The sequence below is a fragment of the Pempheris klunzingeri genome, chromosome 9 (genome assembly GCF_042242105.1).
Source record: "Pempheris klunzingeri isolate RE-2024b chromosome 9, fPemKlu1.hap1, whole genome shotgun sequence".
In the NCBI taxonomy this organism is placed as follows: domain Eukaryota; kingdom Metazoa; phylum Chordata; class Actinopteri; order Acropomatiformes; family Pempheridae; genus Pempheris; species Pempheris klunzingeri.
Genome location: NC_092020.1, coordinates 24,985,182 through 25,001,009, shown reverse-complemented (window position 1 = coordinate 25,001,009; position 15,828 = coordinate 24,985,182). Strand labels below are relative to the sequence as shown.

The window sequence follows — 15,828 nt, the reverse complement described above, 5'->3', positions numbered from 1 at the left end:
GCTCAAGTGCTCGTTGACGTGGTTATAGTCGTGTTCCTATGAATTTTACAATTATATTATAATAGCTAATAAACATGAGCAATAGTAATACATAGAAGCTAATAGAACATTAACTAGCATAGTGTCGATTAGCCAAAAAAAACACGTTACATGAACGTTGTTCCTGCAACAGGCTGTCGCTAAAGAGTCGCCAAACAAATTAGCACTTGGCTAATTAGCACAGGGAGCTAGCTAACGGCGATGGTGGAACAAAAGCATATGATTGGTTGACGTGCAGCAACAAGTGTCGCGCCTCATTTTGTAGCTTCCATTGAAAATGACTCTTATGACGACACGTTGTTGTTGCTCGTAGTGTGAACTCAGCTTTAGTTTAAATATTTTATTCCTGGAGGGACAAAACCGACGTGACAATCACAGTAATTACGTTTAGTTTCCATCGACGTGTTGCTGCAGCAGCCTGTTTGTTAACATCTGGCATGAAACTTTTGCGAATTCTATAAAGATCTTTTAAATCTAGTTTAAAATCTCCTGTAGCGCTCCTTAGATGACATTTTTTAAATATATATTTTATATTTAACCTATTATCCTACCTCATGCACTTTATTTGTTTTCCACGTTACCGTTTGCATATTTGTGTACATAAATAAATCTAAATTTAAATCTAAACACGCTGTATATGCTGTACACATCCATATTCTGTTATATCTAATGGAACGTGTATGCAGTCATCCCACATTTATTCTGCATCATCGCATTACTGTCTTCTTCACACCTTTGGTCATAGCTTTTACAGACATACTTTTATATATATTCATATATTTTCATGGTACACAGAGCTTAAATATTTATGCTTATGCTAAATGTGCGTTTGCTTCATTTACTTTGTTCAACTTGTTGTTCTTGCTCCCCTGTTTGTCCGCTTATGTGTAAAAACATGAGAGCAGCAGAAAACCTGAAGGGAATTTCCTTGTATGTGATCACATATTTGACAAATAAAGCAAATTCTCACTCTGATACTAAATTATTTCATATAATTTGACGCAATGCATTGTGAGTAATGCCATCAGTATTTAATATTATACTGTAAATGTGACTTTAAGTTTATAATAGTATTAAATAGTTTTATCTTCAGAGGAAGCAGTTTGAACATCACAGACTCATTATCATCTTTTAAGCTGGTCAGTATTATGCAGAAATTGTTACTCCGTCGTGGTGTTTCATGTATTCATGTATGTAAATATGTTGTTGTGCAGACTCGTGACAGAGCCACTCTTGTTTTTCTGCCCTAGTGTTTGTGTTGGAGTCACTCTGTGTCACTCCTCCTCCTCCTGGCAGTTTTCGCTCTGTCAGCGATATTTCAGAGCAGACAGAATGTTGATCCCGAGATTAAAGCCCGAACAAAAGAGAGCGGCCGCCGTCACAACAGAAGCTCACATTGTTTCGGACGACAACACAGAGCCCGTCCTCTATATGACAACAGCACACCGACGGCAAACATCAGAACCACAGAGGACCTGCACACGGACACATCAGCAGCCAATCACACGCCAGGAAAACCCACAGATTCACTCTCCTCTCAGACCATTTCTGCATTTCACTTTTTTTTTTGTTTTCATTTGGCTCTCTGAGTTTTCATCCAGGATGTTTGGCAGGACTCTCGTGCTGGTCTGCGTTGCCGTTTTCTTCTTTGCAGGTAAGACTGGACCAGACTGGGTGTTTAAAACAGTGTCAGGTGTAAAAACAGGGGAATTAAGTACAGGTGAAGGATGAACCAGGTCTGGTTTACAGTCCACATCAGACTGGATCGGGTCCGCAGCCAGTCCCAGCAGCTCAGTAAGTGTTTTAAATTAAATCAAAACAGGTTGCACCTCACAAACAAGAGATCAGTTGTTAAATATAATGATATTGTTAAACATTGCTGTTTAATAATAATGATAACTGATGTAAACATCTATTACCTATTACATCAGACTAAATGACGCAGATTTCTACATGTATGTACAAATAAAACAAAGTCAAACCTGTGTTTTACAGGGACTGTAAGGTCAGTTCCTGTTTACATAGACTGAGGACTGGTTGTCACCACTACAGATGCTGAAAACAGGTTTAAACATAAAATGAAGTCTTTACCTGCTAAGAGATTTCTTTTTAGTTTTAGTGGTGAAACTTGGTTTTGTGAATCATTAGTTTTAAGCTAGTTAGTAGCTGCTGAGAACTGATTTTACAGTTAACTGATGAGACCAGGTGTATAGTCCTGGTAAGACTGTACAGAGTCATGGTCAGGTATTTAGTCCGGGTAAAACAGAATCAGGTGTATGGTCCTGGTAGGAATGTGTAGAGTCAGGGTTAGGGTCCTGATAAAACCGCATAGAGTCGGGTGAATAGTCCTGGTGAAACAGGGTCAGGTGTATAATCTTGATAAAACCGTATAGTGTCAGGTGTATAGTCCTGATAAAACTGTAGAGCCAGGTGTATAGTCCTGATCAAACAGAGCCAGGTGTATAGTCCTGATCAAACAGGGCCAGGTGTATAGTCCTGATAAAACTGTAGAGCGTCAGGTGTATAGTCCTGATAAAACTGTATACAGTCAGGGTCAGGTGTATGGTCCTGATAAAACTGTAGAGTGTCAGGTGTATAGTCCTGATAAAACTGTATACAGTCAGGGTCAGGTGTATGGTCCTGATAAAACTGTATACAGTCAGGGTCAGGTGTATGGTCCTGATAAAACTGTAGAGTGTCAGGTGTATAGTCCTGATAAAACTGTATACAGTCAGGGTCAGGTGTATGGTCCTGATAAAACTGTAGAGTGTCAGGTGTATAGTCCTGATAAAACTGTATACAGTCAAGGTCAGGTGTATGGTCCTGATAAAACTGTAGAGTGTCAGGTGTATAGTCCTGATAAAACTGTATACAGTCAAGGTCAGGTGTATGGTCCTGATAAAACTGTAGAGTGTCAGGTGTATAGTCCTGATAAAACTGTATACAGTCAGGGTCAGGTGTATGGTCCTGATAAAACTGTAGAGTGTCAGGTGTATAGTCCAGATAAAACTGTATACAGTCAGGGTCAGGTGTATGGTCCTGATAAAACTGTAGAGTGTCAGGTGTATAGTCCTGATAAAACTGTAGAGCGTCAGGTGTACGGTCCTGATAAAACTGTAGAGCGTCAGGTGTACGGTCCTGATAAAACTGTAGAGCGTCAGGTGTACGGTCCTGATAAAACTGTAGAGCGTCAGGTGTACGGTCCTGATAAAACTGTAGAGCGTCAGGTGTACGGTCCTGATAAAACTGTAGAGCGTCAGGTGTACGGTCCTGATAAAACTGTAGAGCGTCAGGTGTACGGTCCTGATAAAACTGTAGAGCGTCAGGTGTATAGTCCTGATAAAACTGTAGAGCGTCAGGTGTATGGTCCTGATAAAACTGTAGAGCGTCAGGTGTATAGTCCTAGACTGTATATAGAGACCAGCCGTATTAACAGTGAGTACTAGAGGCCATGATAAACCTGATCAACTCTGCTTTTCAGATGCTGAGGACACATCCATGCTGTACAGGAGGGTAAGAAACAAACTCAAACATCTTACAAGCTCCTTTCTACAATCTGAACATATTTTAATAACCAAAATTAATGAAAATGAAATGAAACTAATTAACTAGTTTAACCTGAATATTCCTTTTTAAACTATTGACTGTTTAATAGAAAGATCATCATCATCAGGTGAAAATCAGGTGTTGTGCATTTCTCATTCAAGTAACACAACTTGTTCCCACACCAACCATCTTCTACTGTTTCTATACGTAAACCAGATTTAATATGAAAATGACCAGACAAGGCCTCAGTGCTCAAACTGTGAGGAGATCAAAGTGTGTCCTTCACAACCACTTGCTGCTTCTTTAGGCGTTAAACAAATTAAATAATAGTAATAAAAGGTTAAATAGAATAAAAAACTGATTCTTTTTGGAGTCACAGATGTGTGACTGTCTGAGAAAACATGGTGTAACATCCGTTCTTTGTTGTTGCTGCTGCAGCCCTCCTGTGCGGGGATGAGCGTGACTCAGGCGTGTCCTCTGAACTACTCTCCAGTCTGCGGCAGTGACGGCATCACCTACCCGAACGAATGTTTTCTGTGTGTCTACAGACTGTGAGTCTTTTATTTAATCTTCTGGTAGCTACTAGTTTTCTTCTTCTTCTTTTAATCTATTCGACTGGTTTCATCTGTGTATGTTTCAATGCTGATATCGTTGAAATACTGTGATGTATTGATCATAAACAGATGTTTACAGCCACCACTAATTAATAAATTAGCCCAGTTGTGGTGACTTTGGTGTTCTAATACCAAAGTCACACACAAACCAGCCAACCAGTGGTAGAAAAGAGAAATCTGTGTTTGCAAGATTAAATTACTGTTTTTGTCAATGGAGTCTGGTGGATGTGAAACGTCTGATTCTGGTTAAACCAAAAGGATCTTCCAGGTCTCTCTCTGTAGGGATCCTTTCCATAATGCTGTCACACACTTAGAATAACAATCTGATAGGTTTAAAAATGCCGTAGTTATCCTTTAAAATATAGTCAGTATTGTTGTAGTTATTGGAGGTGGAGCTGATACACCTTTACACAGGTAGAGGCAGTTATCGCCAGTGGACATAAATATTCAATTAACTGTTGATTAATGTTTATTTCTGTTCAGGGAGAAAAATGCTGACATTTTGATTGTGAGGGAGGGACCGTGCAGAGGATGACATCATCCCGCTCCTCCCTAACTGATGACGTCGTCGCGCCTCTACGCACACCTATGACGTCATCACGTGCATCTTTGACTTCTGTTTGAATGTAGCTGTTAGCGTGTAGCGCGCACACACTCACGCACACTCTCACACACATGACTGCAGCCATAGGTGCTCCTAATGCAAACGCATTTATTTTATAATGCTGTGTTTTATATTTTCATATCTCTGTAAAGACATTTTTCATTGGAATCTTTCACCAATAAAGATTTTCATTTTTCTCTGAGTTGAGCCGCATCACTTTCTGACAAACGTCGTGAACGCAGTGTCTATTTGCACCTCGGGTGAAGCTACAGGACTTTCACCCAGGAATAATAGGTTTCAATACTGTGCGAGACCAAGAGTGAATGACATTAATTTATTTGTAAACTTAGCTGGCTTATATATCTCAGTTTTCTTTTGTTAGAACCAGTTTTCAGTCGCAGTTTGGTTAGGTTTGGGCACCAGAACTCCTTGGTTAGATTTAAGATAAAAGATCATGGTTTGGATTGAAACATAAAAGACAAGATACATTAAACACAAAATATACTTTTTTCCCAACATATAACTGGGCACTAAATACCCACATTGGCTGTTTACACCAGGGTGCAAATAGCATCTGCCGATCTTTAATTCAGTGTTGAACCCAACTGTCACCAAGCACAACCCCCGATCCAGAATGGAGGCCCCCCACATCCTGACACTTCAAAAAACTGGACTCTATATATCCTTTATTATGGAGGGATGGCGGTGCAGTGGTTAGCTCCATCATAAAGGCCCAAAACTGCCACAATATAGCAGTTATATTATACTACAGCCATATATATAGTAGTATAGTTGTGGTTTGTGGCGTGTTGTGGTCAACATGTTGGTTTGATTATAAAAAATGTTCTTAAAACTGCCAAAAAATTAAATTATACAATAAAATGAATGATTCCCTGACACAATACTGTGTCCAACACAGTTAAATACACAGAGGGGTGTAATTTAATACAAAAGTCCTCTGTGTACTCTGAGCTTTGTACTGTGACACACAAAGATAGATAAACACATATTCATGGTCACTAACAAACAAGTGATGCATGGAAACTTGAGCACCGCTGTGGTTGTGATTCAAACCTGTGGTGTGAAACATTTCTTTCCCCCTCGCTCTCTGTTTTTTTTAAAAAAAATTTTAAAGGAAGGGAATTAACACGATATTATTAATATCACAAGAGAGGGTCAGTCGTGGTTTTACATTGTTTTTATGGCACTTTGCAGAGGTTTGGTGCACACAAGTAAAATCGTGTTAACAATCAAGTAAACCTAAAACAATAATCTTATTTTGTTTGACTAAAAATAGCCTGCAGAAATCTCTCGCAACTCACTGCATATCCCGACTATGGGCTTCAGTTCTGAGTAAACAGCCTTGATGGTTGGTCAAAGGGCGGAGAAACAGCCCACCACAGCCCGACTCTTTCAGCGAAGCTACCGCATGTGGCTTTTCTTGTTCTCATGACAGACGTGCAGAAGGACTCTTCAAAGTGCTGTGAGACCAGGAAGACAGAGGGCTTTATTCATTTGAGTACTTTTCTTCCTATGTATATATCTCAAAGCATTTCTTTGCACAAAGAAAGATGAATTGTGCAACATAAAACTGCCCATGTGTGAGCCAAGTGACACATTCACATTCACAGGAGTGCTCTTTCTCTCACACACACACGGTTACCTGAGAGCTCTCCTCATCTATTGATTTTCTGTGTGGTTTTGGTTCACATTTCCTCTCGCTTTTTGCCTGCAGCGGTCCCTCAGACCTGCAGACATCCGCCCATGCTGAAGCTAATGTGAATTCAAAAGTCCTTTTTATCTAGTTATTCAGTTTAATACGGCCCACACAAACAAAACAGGATGATTTTAGCTTAACAAAGACACAGGAAGCAAAACAAGCTAGTGTACTTCGAAAAACTTTCATTAACTCCAATAGTCTCTTGCTGACATGTTGTAGCCTATATTGTTAAATAGTTAGATAACCAACAGTCTATGCAACAAACAGAGGTGTGTGAAGCCAGCAACATCACAATGAGAAAGGGACAAGTGCTCATTAAGCCACAGAGTGTTTTGTATCATATATTTTATATTTCATGGTGATAAGCAGTAATAGCAGGTGTATTTTTCAGCCCCCAGACCTCCAAACAGAGACTGCAAAAACTCGGAACTCTGTCTTAACCCTGTCGTGCATAGAGGTCACTACAGCGTGCAGCTATTGAAAAGCTGTTTTCTTGTATATGCATGAGTTTTGATGGCGTAGTTGCACATCAGCCCCTACAGTGAAGCTACTGCATCATCTCATCCACTCAGAGTGAAACCAAGATGGCCGACAGACAGCCAGAAACACCAAGTTGCTCTTTTTTTTCTGTTCAAACCTTCTATAAATAGAAACTCTTCCAGGTAAGAAAAATATGGTGACATCAAATAACATCTAAGGAGTCATGCAATTGCTACTTGCTAAATGTACATCATGCATCACCAGCTATATTTCAACTACTGGACATGTAAATATATCTTTATAAAATGTGGACTGAAAATTAAGTTCTAATCTTGTTTTTCACGCCTAAAGATGAATAAATAAACTCATCATAATTCCTGCATGAAAGGGTTAAACCTGTGGTGCAGAAAAACACAGTTCACCTGCTTTCTCATTAAACATTTGAAACACCAGCTTGAATCTGCCATGTTTACAGCCATGTCTGCCGGCTAGCAGTCGTCTTTTTCCTACGTTGTTTCTCTGCGTGTCTCCAACCACAAACTGTTAGTGACCAATAGAAACCAGCATGAAACCGACCGGCACGACACATAATGTTACCGTGCCACCTGTGTGCACATACGTGTGCTTATGTGCCTTTGCAGACTTACAACCAAAATGATCAGAATCAAAACACTGCTCCAAAGTGCGACCTTTAAATACACGCACACAGTGTGTCAATAAGACAGCCTTTGGTGCTGCTGAAAGACTTCTGGTGCTTGTGCTAAATTAAGCACAAAACACAAAATCTGGATATAAGGCCAGTCGTGTGGTTTGACAACTAAGAACATGGAAGATGAGAACATTTCTCTTCAAGTATAACCGGATCACAGGTTTGCTAAATGTAGGCGTTAAGCACACTTTCTGCCTTACACCCTCCATTTATGGTATGTGGGCATGTGCAACTGATGTCTCCCTTTGGGTAGACATCAGTTGCCTGTGCGAAGGGTTGCTGTGAACTACAATGATCGGAAAACTGGCTGCTTTGATTCTTCTTTGTAGAGTGTGTAAGTAAAATTCTAACAGTGTGAGAAAAACTGTAGTAGTAATGATCTTTGTGCTTTACATTTGTCGCTGACTTTGTCCTCTCGTGTTGTTGCTCTGTTTTTGTTTCTCACTTCTTCAGACCTGATTCAAAGTGCAGACGCTGCTCGACCCCTCTCTGTGACTGTGGTTGAGAATGGAGGGAATGTTACTTTGCAATGTTCGACTGCTGATGAAAGCCAATTCTTTCTATGGTTTAAACAGTCTCTTGGACATCTGCGCCAAGAAGTCGCTAGTGGACACACATTAAAGATTAGCGAACCGTTTAAAGAACCGCATTTCACGGCAACAAAAGACAATAATGAGACATTTCTTACCATCACAAATGTCAGCAAAGAGGATGAAGCTGTGTACATCTGTGTAACTGGATTCGGGTATTCACAGAAATCAAGTCGTGGCATCTTCTTGGCTGTTAATGGTAAAACATCTTTTAATTTCATTGTGACTACATGATCATCAATGTGTCTGTTTTTTAAAAATCCTTCATATAATTTAGGTAATTGATTCCTTTTTTTTTTTTTTCACCAAATCACGCAGATGATAATCAGACATGTGTTGATCTAAAACAAAGTCCGGAGGCGGTGTCGGTCACGCCGGGCGACTCGGTGAACCTCCAGTGTTCACTCTCCTCCAAGAACAAGAAAAAACAGTGTCCAGGTGGACACAATGTGTACTGGATCAGATCTGGATCAGGAGAATCCCATCCAGGCGTCATTTACACTCTCAGGAACAGCGATGAACAAGTGGAAAGGAGTTGTGTCTACAGTTTGTCCAAACCTATACAGAACTCCTCAGATGCTGGGACGTACTACTGTGCTGTGGTCACATGTGGGAAGATCCTGTTTGGAGGAGGAACCAAAGTGGACACAAGTATGTCTTTACAGTTGTATTTCAATCACACATGCATCTTGTATAAATCCATTTATCCCGGTTATACTAGATCCAGTTTAATCCAATATCAACTCAATTTGATAAACCTTAAACATTTATAGAGTGCTGCAGGAATGAGTGATCATACGTGACTCTGCCTGTCTTAAGACATGCAGCAGCTAACAAGTAGCTAAATTAGACCACAGAAGTCGTCGGGGGACTTTAAACGTCATCGTCTGAACATGGAAACTCGCCTCCTCACTCACTCACTAGTCCGCCTTCACAGCCTCTAGTTGCATTTATACTTCTCCCACTGTCCAACTTGCAGATTTATCAGTTTATCGTGTTTTGAAATTGTGGTTCTTTCAGATTTTAGTTTGGTTTTTAGCCCAACGTTGGTTTTTAACGTGTGGCGACTGCATCTACACTTCAAAATGCCATAAAACTGGTGGGAAGCAATTTTGCATTTGTGAATTTAGTTTTTTCTGAACAAAATATCAAAGTATCATGAAAATCTTGTTTGCCACAGAGATGATTTTCTGCAATAATGCAAAATCCAATGGAGAAAACTCTTCGGCTGATGGTTGATGGAACCAACACGCCATCCCTTCAGCGCTAAATGCTAAAATATTGAACAGGAACTCAATCATTCATAATATTTAAGCTATGCAAACATTATATTTTCCTTTTTTAATTTATTACATTTAATATTTAACTTGCCAGCTGTAACTTTTGACCAAGCTAGTTTTCTAAATGTGTTTCCAGTAAGAAGTTCCAGTTCAATAATGCTTCATGTCATTCAGGAGCAGAATTGGATCCAGTTGTACTCGTGCTCGGAGGACTGTTAGCCTGCTGTGTGATTGTGATCGCTGTCCTTATTCTCCATATACATCGAGGGAAGGTTTGCAAAGGTAGGTGCACCACATTTTACTTACTTTAATATTATCATTACATTATAATTTTGGCTGTAATAACACATTTTGACCAGTGCATGACACTAACAATATGTAACTGAAGACTTCCTTTAAAGAAATGTGTCTGTGAGCATTTGGTTTTTTAGGTTTTAAAACTGGACCCAGTTTGAATCAACCAACCAATCAGAGTTTGTTTGCACGAAACTAGCCAATCAGAGCGACTCAAACAAGGGCAAATAAGGGCTTCAGTGGCTTCAGGCAACAACAGGAAAGCCACAGACTCCCAGGGACAACATATTGTATATTTGTGTATACATATTGTAAATTCTGGCGATTGTGGGAATAACCAAATATTTTACCCAAGTAAAAGCTGACTAAATACTTTCATAGACGACGACACAAATCACCCTGCAGTGGCAGCAGTAACCATCTTCCCCTCGTGTGCACACACACACACACACACGCTGAGAGCTTTGTTTTTATTTTCAACAGGAGCGATGAGTGCGTCCCAGCACCTTGGACATGAAGATGATCAATCAAATGATCAGGTAAATGTGGTGTTGCTCTCTGGCTAGATGTAACACTTTTTATTTATCAGATCCTCTGGACAGGACATTTATAATATCATACATTGTGCATACAGAATACAAACATCTCTTCTTCTTCTTCGTCTTGATGTTACAGCCCTCATCTCTGAACTATTTGTCATTAATGCATATGATAATTTTCTGTGCAGGATGACAAAGCAAAGGCAGCAACCTATACAGTCCTCGATTTCTCTGCAAGGACAGTAAAAAGACCGAAGAACAGGAGGACGGAGCCGCCACAGGACTGTGTTTATTCTGCTGTTAGAGCAGATTACCAGGACCAGCAGCACCCCTAGTCATAGGCAGAGCAAAGGTCCTCAGGTCTGTTCAGAGCCTCAGCATCTGATATTTCATTCACAACTGAAGCCCCATGGTGTCAGGAAGTGTTGCATTCAGGTAAACCTGTGGGAGAAACGTGATTATTGATATTTTTATATGTCTTCTCATGCAATCAGTGTTGAGAAGAATTCTGCTTTTAGAGACGCTCGTATGAAACTGATTGATTTTTCTAAAAGAGAGCTACACACACCAGGTTTGTTGGGTTAGAGTTATGTCCAGGTTCAATCCCTCAAACGTTTGCATTATTCAGATATTAGTTTCAGCAAAACCAGCTGTTTTACACAATAACATCGCAGTGAAGTCACTTTTTATTTGTTGACATACACTACTCACAAAAAGTCAGGGATATTCGGCTTTCAGGTGAAATTTCAGGATGAACCTAAAATGCATTCTAACCTTTCCAGGTGAACTTAATGTGACCTTCTCTAAACCTTTGAATGCACATGTCCAACTGTTCAGTGTCTCAGTACTTTCTGCACCAGCTGCTGTTCTCTAACAAGAAGCTTAACAGCAACATTCACCACAGGTTTGATCCATGAATCCACCAATACATTTCCTGCTTCAGTTAGAATTGGTATTTAAACAGTCCTCCTCATCCTGCTGTTCACATTCTGACATCATGAGACCAAGACGACACCTAACAGTTGATCAGCAGCACCTCAACACTGGAGGCTTCAAACAGGAAGTCCTCAGACGGAGGTGTTCACTGAGCTTAGAGGGTCACAGAGTGTCATCAGGAGGTTGGAACAGTGATACAGAGAGTGGAAGAGTCACAGAAAGGAGAGGAGTGGACGTCCTTTGGCCACATCCCAATTTATTGAGACACTGAACATGTTTTGTTGTGGTCTAACAACAGTGGTGGGTATACTTGTTTAAGATGAAGAAATCACCAGTGCATGCTTCTACTTAAATGCCCTACTTCCATGATATAATATCACTGTAGCATTCACTTTTTACATTTTCCATATATTTCACCTGAAAGTTGAATATCCCTAACTTTTTGTGAGTAGTGTAGTTTGATTCCAAATCAAGTCCACAAATAACCACACAATAATAATAAAATAATAAAAATAAGTCATCTGCAGCTCTTAAAATGTTTAAGTTTTTTGGGTGGGAAAGTGATATTTCCATTCTGTATTCCTGCTCATAGAAATAATATCAATAAGACATTTACAACATTTACTGTCCACAGAATACATGCAGTATAAACTTGCATGACGATGCTACAGAAATATTTTTCCACTTCCCAGTTTCTCGATCAATAAACGATTCTGACACCCACGGCATCAAGAACCGATCCAAACACACGCTGCTCTTCTAAAATCTGTAAACCTTCCTGTGAGGAAAAAGATGATTTGTCTGTTATGTGATGTCAGATAACAGCTTCACATGTCTTTTTAGGCATGTGCAAATCTTAATTATATTATATTTTACTCCAGAAGTTTCTCATTGATAAAACTGTAATATGAGTTGTTGTTGCTGATAATTCAATAAAATCTATTTGCCAAAGTTAAAGGAAACCAGGTTCACATATCATAGTCGGTCCGGGAGTTTTCTTGTGTCCATTTCTTGTATAATTTAATTAAGACACTTTAATACAGTTTATTTATTTATCAGGGCAGCATGGTGGTGCTCGCCTCACAGCAAGAAGGTTCCAGGTTCGAATCCCGGTTTGAACCTGGAATCTTTCTGTGTGGAGTTTGCATGTTCTCCCCGTGCTAGCGTGGGTTCTCTCCGGGTACTCCGGCTTCCTCCCACAATCCAAAGACATGCAGGTTAGGTTAATTGGTGACTCTAAAATTGTTTGTATGTCTCTATATGTTGGCCCCGTGATCGGCTGGCGACCAGTCCAGGGTGTAACCCCGCCTCTCGCCCGAAGTCAAGGAATGTGTCTGTCAGGAAACATTAACATAAAAGAAAATAAAACAGAGATATTTATAATACAGAAACTACATTAAATAATGTAGTGAACACAATGAAGTGTTTTTTAAGTGGAAGAGCTCGATAAGCCATACATTCAACAGTCCAAAAGTCTGATATTGCAGAAGACACAGACTGGAGGCCTTCCCAGACACACAAAGTGGAATTACTTTTTTTGCAAATGTGTTTTAATTCTGTGTGTTTTCGTGTCTCTCGGAAGAAAAGATCTAAATCAGACCTGATCAGTTTGAATAAAGTGTTAACTAACATCAGTGAGGTAAGGGCACACATTGTACGGAACGCATTGGACAAAGAGACGAAAGGAGCGCTTCATAAACTAACATTAGCTTTCTGACACCTCTTGCAGCTCTTCCTTGCTGCACCTCTAGTCTCTCTCCATATCCTGTCTTACCCCATAACCAGGTCTGTTCTGAGCAAACGGCGTCAGCGGTTGGTCAGAGGCAGAGAAACCACAACTTTGGTCTGTCAGCGTAGCTTCTGCATGTGGCTTTGCTCGTTGTTTTCAATGGAAACTTACAAAGTGTTGCAGATTCCTGTGGCAAATGTTTTTATGATACAATATCTTCCAAATCATTCTCCTGAAAGCACCACGACAAACTACAATTGTGGGACAATGCGGTGGACAAAAACAGCAGACAGACAGCTACTCTAAATGTGTCTGTCTGCTCTCTCTCTCTGCCTCCCCCCTTGCTTGGAAAATTATTATATCTTTAATCATAATGATAACTATTCAGTCTTTAACCCTTTAAAGCCTGAACCATGAAATTGGAGTGTTTATTAAATTAATTTTGTTTTAACCCCTTGAAGGTCCTCAGAAATAATCACGTTAAAGATCCTTACACACATAAATGTGTATGCATAAAAACAAGCCATAAAAATGTTAAAAATCTTTCTTTTTAAAAAAAAATTTTTTAAATAGTTTTTTAGACCAGCATCAGCCCTAATCATACATATCAAATTTTAATTAGTTTTTTAAAAAATTAACCCTTAAATTGCCATGTTTTTAATTGCATATTTGCAAAATTATAAGCAATATGCATGAAAAACTGATAAAATATGCTAAAAATAAAAATCACAACACACTAGAAAGTGCTGAAGACCCTCAAAGGGTTAAAGTTTAAAAAGTTTGTATCATTTTTGCTACATCCGGCATTTTTTGTGCAATCTGTTGCTCACAGTTTGTCCATCTTAAACAAACAAAAACATATAAAACACAGATTTAACACAAAAAAACACACAAGAAATATCACACTGATGATTAAATCAGCAGGGATCCACCATGTTCATGGTTTTCAGAAACATAAAAACACTAAAATACAGAATTCTGAAGTCACCCAATAACAGCAATCCAAGTTGCGGAGGAGCAGGTCATTAGCAGGTGCATATTTTGACCAACACAAAGGAAATGTATCACCTCCAGCCACACTTTCATCAGGGGATTTTATTTCTTTTGCTGTTCTCACAATAGTTGACAGTTGAGACACACAGGAAATGACAGGTGAAAAGGGTGACGTGAGGAGCCTGACATGCAGTGAACGTTCATCACCGGAACGAGGGGCGCTGCACTTGTACGGTTCTCTATGCATTGAAAACACACACTCCGAATCTGATCTCATGTAAATAGCATGTTTTTTTTAAGGACATTTTGCATGTTTTGTTTACTCAGTTGTAAGCTTCTCATCAAGTTAGGAATAATAAATATGCAACATCTGGTTAAATGAAGCTCGCTGAGAAACATTTCAGGTGATGGTTTTAGTTTAGGTTTTAGCTTTAGGCTCAAAATATGTGAATAGCTTTCTGAAATATGCTACTTTGGTTTAAAATAATCATGTTGATGCACTTTAACACTTGTGACATGTGCATGTAAATATGATATTCCATCTTTGCACTCTGTAAAGACTTCAACATAAAATGACACGCTTAAACCCAAAAAATACATTACGTTACCGGGATTAGTGAACATCCTGCAATCTCTGAATTCCAAACTGCAATCCCCTGAAAACAGTAATCACATTACTGAAACATGTTATTACTGTCAGCAATGCATTTATGTCCAACACCACCCCAGACCTGAATCTTGTCCTGCAGAATCGAGATCCTGGGCCTCATAACAGCCTGAAACAAATTCGGCTCGGAAAAATTATAGTTGCTGAGGCTACAAGTGTTAATCCAACATGCAGATGAAATTTCAGAATAAGATACTTGTCATCTAGACAGTAGCGGCTTCTCAGCTATAAGCAACGACCACAGACTTTAAAAGCAGCGTGTTACTACACTGGTTTATCTCTGGTCATGGAGCTGTTTCTGTCAAAGTAACCGATTATATTTGGCTGTGAATTACAGAGGAAGTCAACATGTCTTGGAAAGAAGCGAAGACAATGACGAGACAACAGTGAGGAGTCTTTCGTTCTTTCGTTCCCTGTTGCCCAGCAGTGCTGCTCATGACAAAACCACACGAATGTAAGTGATTTCCCATGTTTTTGACCACAAGCTCCATTTGAAGGCAGCAACCATCTCACTTAACGGCCCATTTAGGAGAAAAAAAACATTATTATTGCAAATAAAAACTTAGTGTATTCAATATATTGTATATCTTGAGATTAATCCTTCATCTCTAATGCAGTTCTGCTGTCTTACACTGAAAAAACAGATATATCACATCTTAGTTTCACTGAAAAGGGAACTTGCCTTTGACCAGTAAATTGAGGGCGAAGTACTTTGCCTGCATTTCAGCCAATCACCAGGACTCCTGCTTTGTAAACCTCAGTCACTTTGTGACTACATCTTCCATTTGTGCGGGGAGACATCAGTTGTGCAAGATCTGTACCAAGATGATCCTAAGATCCGCTGCTGTGATTCTTCTTAGTTCAATGTGTAAGTGCACTTTTTGTCTTCTTTCGAGTACGATTGTGAAATACGGAAAAACACATCAGATCTCAGGTTTAGACTAATTATTTCTATTATGTTACACTTTTTTTTTTATCCCATCTTGTAACTCTGTTATTGTTTGTCTCTTTTCTTCAGACCTGATTCGAACTGCAGAAGAAGAAGTTCCTCAGCAGATCCCTTTGACTGTGGCTGAACTTGGTGCTAA

At 39.5% G+C, this 15,828-nt stretch overlaps 1 protein-coding gene across 1 annotated transcript; it reads left to right on the top strand.

Moving 5' to 3' along the window:
* Positions 1-1,625: 1,625 nt before the first annotated feature.
* On the top strand, positions 1,626-4,771 carry LOC139207503 (probable pancreatic secretory proteinase inhibitor). The gene is made up of 4 exons (XM_070837238.1): positions 1,626-1,693; positions 3,521-3,552; positions 4,024-4,136; positions 4,683-4,771. The coding sequence occupies exons 1-4, from the start codon at positions 1,642-1,644 to the stop codon at positions 4,732-4,734; spliced, it is 249 nt and encodes an 82-aa protein (XP_070693339.1). The 5' UTR covers positions 1,626-1,641; the 3' UTR covers positions 4,735-4,771.
* The last annotated feature ends 11,057 nt before the right edge of the window (positions 4,772-15,828 follow it).

Bases quoted from the DNA above. Each gene is read 5' to 3' on its own strand.
- LOC139207503 (XM_070837238.1), top strand. From the start codon at position 1,642: ATGTTTGGCAGGACTCTCGTGCTGGTCTGCGTTGCCGTTTTCTTCTTT. The intron at 1,694-3,520 runs GTAAGACTGGAC...TCTGCTTTTCAG, and splicing joins TGCCGTTTTCTTCTTTGCAG to ATGCTGAGGACACATCCATG. The intron at 4,137-4,682 runs GTGAGTCTTTTA...ATTTCTGTTCAG, and splicing joins TTTCTGTGTGTCTACAGACT to GGAGAAAAATGCTGACATTT.